The 8,916-nt window shown below is 42.3% G+C and overlaps 1 protein-coding gene and 1 long non-coding RNA gene across 4 annotated transcripts in view; one reads left to right on the forward strand and one right to left on the reverse strand.

The window, feature by feature from the left end:
* The window catches only part of LOC112147632, a 68,229-nt gene extending 61,637 nt beyond the window's left edge, over positions 1 to 6,592 (forward strand). Inside the window, exons 3-5 of the long non-coding RNA XR_002919493.2 lie at positions 2,670 to 2,740; positions 2,824 to 2,952; positions 6,465 to 6,592. This is a non-coding gene — a long non-coding RNA (uncharacterized LOC112147632). The remainder of the gene's footprint in view (positions 1 to 2,669; positions 2,741 to 2,823; positions 2,953 to 6,464) is intronic.
* Positions 1 to 8,608, reverse strand: part of LOC112147629 (desmoplakin) — a 22,311-nt gene extending 13,703 nt beyond the window's left edge. For all 3 annotated transcript variants that reach the window (XM_024274151.2, XM_024274152.2, XM_024274150.2), the window contains exons 1-11: positions 8,338 to 8,608; positions 6,618 to 6,702; positions 6,427 to 6,545; positions 6,214 to 6,355; positions 5,063 to 5,188; positions 3,019 to 3,072; positions 2,769 to 2,936; positions 2,580 to 2,684; positions 2,413 to 2,508; positions 2,205 to 2,330; positions 666 to 818 (exon numbers count right to left, since the gene is read on the reverse strand). In XM_024274151.2, coding sequence (XP_024129919.1) covers positions 666 to 818; positions 2,205 to 2,330; positions 2,413 to 2,508; positions 2,580 to 2,684; positions 2,769 to 2,936; positions 3,019 to 3,072; positions 5,063 to 5,188; positions 6,214 to 6,355; positions 6,427 to 6,545; positions 6,618 to 6,702; positions 8,338 to 8,573 — 1,410 coding nt within the window. In that variant the 5' untranslated portion in view covers positions 8,574 to 8,608. The remainder of the gene's footprint in view (positions 1 to 665; positions 819 to 2,204; positions 2,331 to 2,412; positions 2,509 to 2,579; positions 2,685 to 2,768; positions 2,937 to 3,018; positions 3,073 to 5,062; positions 5,189 to 6,213; positions 6,356 to 6,426; positions 6,546 to 6,617; positions 6,703 to 8,337) is intronic.
* Positions 8,609 to 8,916: the final 308 nt, after the last annotated feature.

The following is an 8,916-nucleotide window of genomic DNA, read 5'->3' on the forward strand; positions in this document are numbered from 1 at the left end:
TGATAATCATTTGATGTAGCTTCAAGGCTGTGCATGCACTTTTATAAAAAACATTAAACTGAAGAGTTCATTATTGGGGCTGGGAATCATGATGCGATACATGGCTCATGATATCGATAATATCACGAAAATTAGTAAAAATCATCTGTAATAACTCACGTTATATAGAAGAACACATATTTTTTAGAAAATATATAATGTTTTACAGCCTCTTCAAATGAAAAATAAAGATTGATACTCAGTGAGAATCAATCGCAGGACTAAATATCGCGATATATCGCAATATCGATATTTTGGCACACCCCTATTCATTATCCAGTAACTCTGAGGGTCTCTTTCATTTTTACTTCATGAGTTGTATGCAGTATTAGTCCAATACTTTTTAAATACTTGAGCAGATACTAAAATTAATTTAATTATTCTGTAAAAGCAAGCATAGAAAGGGCGTACAATACATAAAAAACCATCAAATATCAGTTTTGAAACTGTAGCTTTAACAAAAACCTATCACTGTTGCTTAAAATGTCTGTATTTAATAGTATTTAAAATCATGTGTATATAAATCATTTCACCACCAAATGTCCTCTACTGAACTAAACACATATGGAGACATTTTTCCTCTCCATCTGTGGCACAGATGGAGAAATCTTCTCCTTTTGTCTCACCTGATCCTGTTTGAAGTCACACAAGGCCTGGATCATGATGGAGCCGTTGCTTTTCTCCTCAGGGTTTCTTGGTTTCAGCCTGACTATGGACTTGGACTTGCTGACCAGACTCTGGACCTGCCTCTTGTTCTCCATGATTCGTTCTTTCTCTTTCTGTGACAGAAATCGCAGAAGGATATTTAGAAGGATAAAGGCAGGATTTGTGCCAATCAGGGGTGTTAAACTCGTTTTGGTTCAGGGGTCACATTACACCCGTCTGATCTCAAGTGGGTCGGACCAGTAACATAATAGTAAAATAACCAACGGTCAACTTGTTATCTGTGGCTTTGTTTTTGTTTTGTTTTTTTCTCAGTTGGAAAAAATGCCTCAAACAACCTAGTAGCCCAATCACTTATTTGTATTATCTTTTTGACATTTTGGTAATTGTGGTGACACATCTGATCATTTTTATACAGCGGTGAGGCTGGCGAAGAACCTAACTGTATCCTACCCAGACGTGGCACACCCTTGCAAAGATTCATTGTTTGTTTCTTGATCTCTTGTAATGCCTGTATTTCTATTCCTTTGGCTCCCCTAGTGGCGGAATTGTGCATAGCGGCCATTTCCTTAAATAATCATAACTTGCCTCAGAAATGGGCTACAAACTTGCTACTTCACAACTGGGCCGGATTAAACCATGTGTACGTTTGACATCCCTGATTTAAGAATTTTTTTTTTTTTTGCTTTGGACAGATTAAACACAGTTTATTTCCTGCACTCAATTGTATCTTAAAAAATGTCTGTCGACAACAGATGCCAGAGAAGCTGAGGAGCTGCTTTTATACCAACTACTTAAACCCAAATTCAATAATCTAAAAATAATCTCAAGCCAAATTGTTAATTTCAATGACCCTGTGGTTGCAGATCATCAATGATAGTTAGCAAGCATCTAGCTAGCTAGCAGTACTTTTTCCCCCCCAGTCCAAGGAATCTTGTTGGGAAAGATGTCAAATCATGCATCAGTGTTCCCAGTGGTCTTTTGATTATAATTATACTACTTTTACCCAAAATGTAAAAAATAAAATGTTGTTTTTTAAGTCAAAGTTTCTCCACAGAGGCAGTAATTCTTTAGAAATTTAGCCCTGAGTTATGGGCAGGACTACATTGTAAGCCTGCACTTACTTCCCATCATCCATCTGTTTACACACCAACAAGCCCCTTATAACCTCAACCTAAAATGCAACATAAATAATGGAGGCCATAAGCTCCGATGAGGAAAACAAACACGTTCATGGATCTATTTGTCTGCAAGTATAAGCATCAGAACGGAGCAGAGTGAGGAGCTTGTGGCTTGCCGTAGTAGGATCTACGTCACACCTACAAGGTTTTTTCAACATCATCTGCTCCTGGTTTGAATAACAAAATATCAAGAAATATTCCTCCATCATGAGAAAAATGCTACAAGAACATGTTAAAAACACTTTTTTTTTCATCAACGTGGGTCTTTCCTGCTTTAAATGTTTGTTTATCTGAAGGATAATTGACTGATCGTGATGATACCTCCAGGTTTTTCAGGAGCTCGGTGAGGGTTTCCAGTGGAGTGTTCTTGTCACAGATGAACTTGCTTCGAATTATCTCGTGATCCTTCTGCAGCTTTGCATTCGTCTCATTGGCCTCCTTGAAAAACTATCAAAGAAGAAAAAACATGAATGTGGAGTTTTGCTTTTTTTAAATCATAAAAATAATGCTATGGAACTCAGCTCCTTACCTGGCTGTAGGCAGAGTTCTCTTTCAAATGAACATCAATGCATTTTGTAATTTGCAGGAGCCAGCTCCACTGGGTCTGGAGGGTGTCCATGTAAGCCTGAGGGGAGTCCATAAGTTCAGCACCAAACTCAAGAAAAAAAATGCTTAGAATCCATAAAAGAAAAATACCTCAATCTTATCTGAGGCCGGGTGGCCGTTGTTCAAAAGTGTGTCTGCTTTCACTTTCAGCTTATTCAGCTCTTTCTCTTTCTCTTCCAGATCCCTCATCAGCTTCTGCAAGATTAACAAAACAATTTTAAGGAGGAATTCTCGATTGCAGCACCTTTAATGTGAGAAACGTGAAGCGAGGGTTCGTACAGAGTAGCTCTCCTGCTTCTTGGGGATGTACTGGTCGATGTTCTTGTCTCCCCAGTCGAACACAAGCTCCTCCTCTTCCCTCTCGTTCACCCACATGATGGCTTTGAAGATCTCCTCGATGATGTTTTGGAGATCCCGCAGCTGAGCCAGCCGATTGTGAGACATTTTCTGAGGCAAACACAAGGTGGATCTTAAAAAGGAGATCGGGAGAAATACCACACGGACGTTTTTGAACGTTCGTGTTTTCTACCTTCAGGCTGTCAAATTCTTGTTCCAGTATGAAGGAGAGGTTCTTGTCACCCATCTGAAAAAGAGGATTTTTGACAAACATTGGTGTTGAACTTGAGAACACATCTAATGCTATGTTCACACCGGGCTCAGAAACGTGCGTTTAAGCAACCACTTCCAATAAAAAGTCCACGTAAACGTGAACATATGCACATTTCAGCCTTCTGCATTAATTCATCTGTGTTGCTATGGAAGTTTTTAAGTCCATCCCAGCCAGCAAGGCTAAGTGGGCCCCATCTGGTTTAAAAGTGGGCAGGAAATGTGGGTTTGTCTGCAGTTTCCATGGTGAACCCCACCTGTGTTTGCCCACATTGGGTAATGTGGAGACTTAGTGGGTAGGCTCGTAACATTAGCCAGCCACCCAGTGGACGCATAGCATGATAGCTAGCTCTACTGTAGCGAAGTAGCGAGCTCTGCTATAGCGAGCTCTGCTGTATTGAGCTATCGAGCTCAACTGTAACAATCTAGCGAGCTCCGCTGTAGTCAGCTACGCTACAGCGAGGTAAGCTGTAGCACACTCCACTGTAGCGAGCTCCGATGTAGCAAGCTCCGCTGTAGAGAGCTAGCGCACTCAGCTGTAGCAAGCTAGCGAGCTCCGCTGTAGAGAGCTCCTGTGTATCGAGCTAGCAAGGTATGCTGTAGCGAGCTACACTATAGTGAGCTACGCTGTAGCAAGCTCTGCTGTAGCAAGCTAGCAAGCCCGGCTTTAGCAAGTTAGCAAGCTCTCCTGTAGCAAGAGAGCTAGTGAGCTCAACTGTAACAATCTAGCGAGCTCCGCTGTAGTAAGCTACGCTACAGCAAGGTAAGCTGTAGCGTAGCTTACTACAGCGAGGTAAGCTGTAGCACACTCCACTGTAGCGAGCTCCGCTGTAGCAAGCTAGCGAGCTCCGCTGTAGAGAGCTACGCTATAGTGAGCTACGCTGTAGCAAGTTCCGCTGTAAAGAACAAGCGCGCTCAGCTGTAGCAAGCAAGCAAGCTCTGCTGTAGCAAGCTCCGATGTAGCAAGCTAGCAAGTTCCGTTGTAGAGAGCTACGGTGTAGTGAGCTACGCTGTAGAGAGCTAGCGCGCTCCGCTGTAGAGAGCTAGCGCACTCAGCTGTAGCAAGCTAGCAAGCTCCGCTGTAGAGAGCTCCTGTGTATCGAGCTAGCAAGGTCTGCTGTAGAGAGCTAGCAAGCTCTGCTGTAGCGAGCTACACTATAGTGTGCTACGCTGTAGCGAGCTAGCAAGCCCGGCTTTAGCAAGTTGGCGAGTTCTACTGTAGCAAGCTAGCAAGGCCGGCTTTAGCAAGTTAGCAAGCTCTCCTGTAGCAAGCTAGCAAGCTCTGTTGTAGAGAGCTAGTGAGCTCCGCTATAGAGAGCTCCTGTGTATCGAGCTAGCAAGCTCCGTTGTAGTGAGTTACGCTATTGTGAGATATGCTTTAGCGAGCTCCGCTGTAGCAAGCTAGTGAGCTCCGGTGTATCGAGCTAGCGAGCTACGCTATAGTGAGCCACGCTGTAGCGAGCTCCACTGTTGCAAGCTAGTGAGCTCCGGTGTATTGAGCTAGCGAGCTCCGGTGTATCGAGCTTGCGAGCTCCGCTGTCACTGTCTGAAGGGGCTGTTCCTCACCTGCCCACATCACATTGTGAGACCTCGCTCATTTTCCTGGATTGGAAGGGGCTGGTGCTCAGAGGAGCGCTCTGAGATGCATGAATGGAGCAAAATGCCGCTTTGAGTTGTTTTTTTTTTTGTGAGTACTTAACATTATAATAAACTTAAAAGCTCAAAAAAGTAGATTTTGCATAGTATAGGCCTTTTGATATTGCAGTTTGTGTCTGACTTGAATTATGACACCAAGTATTTCAAATATCAAAGATTTGCACCGCTTTGACATTTCGCTCCAAGCCTCTTTTGGGTTAGTATTGTGTAGTAACAGTCCAGTGTGAACACCATTTGCTAAAACCACATTCAAGAACTTGCATGAACGCCCATCACATGTACAACAAAAAAAACAAATCCAAGCCACTCACGACTTCATCCTTGGCACGATTCACTTCATCGCTCCTCTGAATGGAGCTGTGAAATTTGTTGTGGGATGAAATCTGGTTCTCTATGGTCTGGGAGTCTTCTCCCCACGAAGCCGTCTCGATCATGCGCTAAAAGATAAAAATATATATATTCATTTGATGAATTCCACCACACAACATGAAATACATTTTGCAAATCGGCTTAAGCCCGCGCCGGTGATATATATATTTGAGGAACAAAATGACTGTTTATGCATATCACTATAAAAGCTGACCAAACAAAAAAGATGGATCTAGTTTTAAGCCTTATAAAATATTGCCAAACCTCCCAAGATTCCGGTCTTTCTGGGAAACTCCCCTCCTAAATGCTGATTTCGCCCTCTAGGTGTCAGCATGACATCACTGGAGTTATTGTTAGCAGGCAACTATTTCAACTATGTCCCTCTTTGGTTTGCAGCTCAGTTTTGATAGGAGCTCTGCCAGTTTCAACCCCGGCAGCCCTGCCCTGCGTTTGTACTCGTCTGTCTTCTCCCTCGGGGGGGTTGGTTTCTAACCACTCCCTTCTTTTCTTTTGTGTGTTCAATAATTAAAAAGTTCAAATTTGTGGTTGAATCTGGGAAAAAAAAGACTGTAGGTAGAAAAAAATGTTGTTTGTACATTTGCTTAAATGGGGAATGATGCAACTTTATGATGTAAGACAGATGTCGTACATGAAGTGGTGATACAGAAGGGTGGGGTTGAGAGCCGTAATGGAATGACGGGGAGTGTTTCTTGCAGGGTGGGAGTGCCTTTTCCCATGAACATGCTAGAGGTCGACTGGACTGCCCGGTCGCACAGCAACCTCTCAGTGAAGAGCGAAACTTATCGCTTTTTTTTTCTTTTTTACTACAGCTCCCCCCGCCCACCCGCCTGCTCTTCCCGTTTTTGCTCTTTCCTAAATGACACCCCTGTCTTCCTTCTTCTTTGTCCCAGCCCTCCATCACCTCTCGGCCTCTTTCACTGACTGATCAGGTTTTGGCTGCACGCCCAGACGGCTTCGGTTACAATAGGTTCGGACAGGGAAGGGTGTAAGCTAAACCCTAAACCTGCAGGCCAGGGCATTCATGCAAAGAGAGACATTTGCAAGAGAGTGAATGAACACTCTGAATTTTTACCTTCTGTTGAGCGATCCAGGCCATGGCATCCTGAAAATAGCGCGCCCCGTCACTACCCACACTGCCTCTGTTCACTTTCATGGTGCCACTGCTGTAAATTTTCTGCTGCAAAGAACTGTGCATGCTCTGGAAGTACTCCAAACTGTAGAGAAAACAAAAAAAAACAGTCAGATATGAACAGGAATGTGAAAGAATGTAAACTGATCGTCGTACCGTCGGAAATAATCGTGCTGAATGCCCATTTGTTGCAGATCTCTGGAGCAGCCGCTGAGGTGCCTCATGCATTCTACAGCCAGCTCCAAACACCTATTGGCCTCAGCGGTGGAACCCCCCTATGAAAGACGACAGAACTTCTGAAAAATGATTTTTGGTTTGGTTGAGGGCCATTCGCGTCCAGGACTTACACTCCCGGATAACATCCGAGCTTTCTCCAAATAGTCCATGCATTGGCCTTCCAGTAAGATACATCTCTGTTGAAGCATTTGTGAACTAAAAAGATGAAAAGAAAGTGTTAGTCGGTTATGAAATGCAATAAAACTGTTAGAACAATCAAAAGTATTTAAAAAAATATTAATTTAAAGCAAATAAAGGTGCAGATTGACATATTTTATCAAGTTAATCTAAAAAGTGAGATTTTTGGAATTTAAACAACTCAATCCTGCCATCTATTATTTCACTTTAATCCCTTTTATGCTTAAGTATTAAAAGAGTAAGGGGTTCCATTTGTGCCAAAACGAGCATATTTTTATTGAAAATGAAAGCAAAAAGTAGTGAAGGGAGGGCAGGTTATAGTATTTTCTCTCTGTTTTAACAGTTTCGTGCAAAGATTGTGCCGATTTAACACTAACTTAAGTATTAAAAGAGTAAGGGGCTACATTTGTACAAAAAAAAACAAACAACATATTTTGGCACAAATGCAGCCCCATATAAGAGAAACTGTTGAAAAGGAAAGCCAAAAGCAATGAGGGAAGGACAGCTTACAGTATATTTTCCACTTCTTTAACAATTTTGGTGCAAAGATTGTGCCGATTTAACAGTAACTTGAGTAGCAAGTATATTTTTGGCACAAATGGAGCCCCATATAAAAGAAGCTGTTATAAATGCAAGTCATAAACAGTGAGGGGAGGGCAGGTTATAGTATTTTCTCTCTGTTTTAACAGTTTCGTGCAAAGATTGTGCCGATTTAACACTAACTTGAGTAGCAAGTATATTTTTGGCACAAATAAAGCCCCATATAAAAGAAGCTGTTATAAATGCAAGTCATAAACAGTGAGGGGAGGACAGCTTACAGTATTTTTCTTTGTTTTAGCAGTTTTGGTACAAAGATTGTCCTTATTTATCACTAACTTAAGTATTAGGTATATTTTTTGGCACAAATGGAGCTCCATATAAGAGAAGCTGTTATAAATGCAAGCCATAAACAGTGAGGGGAGGACAGGTTACAGTATTTTTCTTTGTTTTAACAGTTTCGTGCAAAGATTGTGCCGATTTAACACTAACTTGAGTATTAAAAGAGTAAGGGGTTCCATTTGTGCCAAAACAAACATATTTTTGGCACAAAGGGAACTCCATATAGGAGAAACTGTTGAAAATAAAAGCCAAAAGCAGTGAGGGGAGGACAGGTTACAGTACTTTTTTTCCCCTTTAACAGTTTTTGTGCAAAGATTGTGCCGATTTAACACTAACTTAAGTATTGGGTATATTTTTGGCACAAATTGAACTCCATATAGGAGAAACTGTTGATAGTGAAAGCCAAAAGCAGTGAGGGGAGGACAGCTCAAAGTATTTTTCTTTGTTTAAACAGTTTTCTGAACTCTAATAGTGCAAAGTTTGTGCCGATTTAGCAATAAAACAACTTTAAATGTATATATTTTAGGAAAAATAAGGACATATGAGACCTAGCTGCTCTATCATTATGTCACGAAGTGCGTTTATATTGGACTTTGACGCATTCAAAGGTGAACTGCCCTCAAACTTTGCGCACTTGGTGTCTTAATAAACATCTAAAACAAAGTTGTGGTTCATTTTTTTAGTTTTACGCATAAAGTGACCACTTTTGTTAAAGGAAAATGTTTCATAACTCGATTATTTAGGGGTTTTTTTAGACAGGTGAAGTGTTCTTACCTGGCTCCAGGACTTCCCCCCATAGACATCGTGACCGGCACCTTCATGGTCCCGCCGCCGCCGCCGTGCACGGTGTGCCTGGAGAAGGACTGGTGTGCGTAACCGCCTTCCGCTGCGTAATCTCCATGGAAGCCGTTTCCACCGAACATTTCTTGTCGATAAGGCGACAGATCCGGCCGGGAGTTGCTCCTCTGGCCCATGGTGTGCAGTTTGGGATTGGAACCGTACATACTCATGGTTTTCTCCGTGTGTGTTGCTCGTCTGGCTGTGCGGGAAGAGGACACGGCGCGCGTCTCTCCGCCCTGTCCGTCTCCTGTTGCGCAGAAAGCAGTCTGATCCGAGTCCACGGAAGCTGCTCGCTTTAGGACAGAAACCACACCTTTTGTCTTTGCGAAACACTCCTGCCTCTGGGCAGGGTCGTGTTATTATTTTCATTCAGCTGAACTCGCCTTATGTGGCAATAATTATTCAGAAAGATGACGACAAAATTAAAAAAAAATGCGTCGAGTAACGAACTTTTGGCCAAGCTTTTGTTTCACAAGCCATCTAACTTCAGGTCTAATACGTACTTTTTTTTTT

The sequence above is a fragment of the Oryzias melastigma genome, linkage group LG17, assembly GCF_002922805.2.
Source record: "Oryzias melastigma strain HK-1 linkage group LG17, ASM292280v2, whole genome shotgun sequence".
NCBI classification, from domain to species: domain Eukaryota; kingdom Metazoa; phylum Chordata; class Actinopteri; order Beloniformes; family Adrianichthyidae; genus Oryzias; species Oryzias melastigma.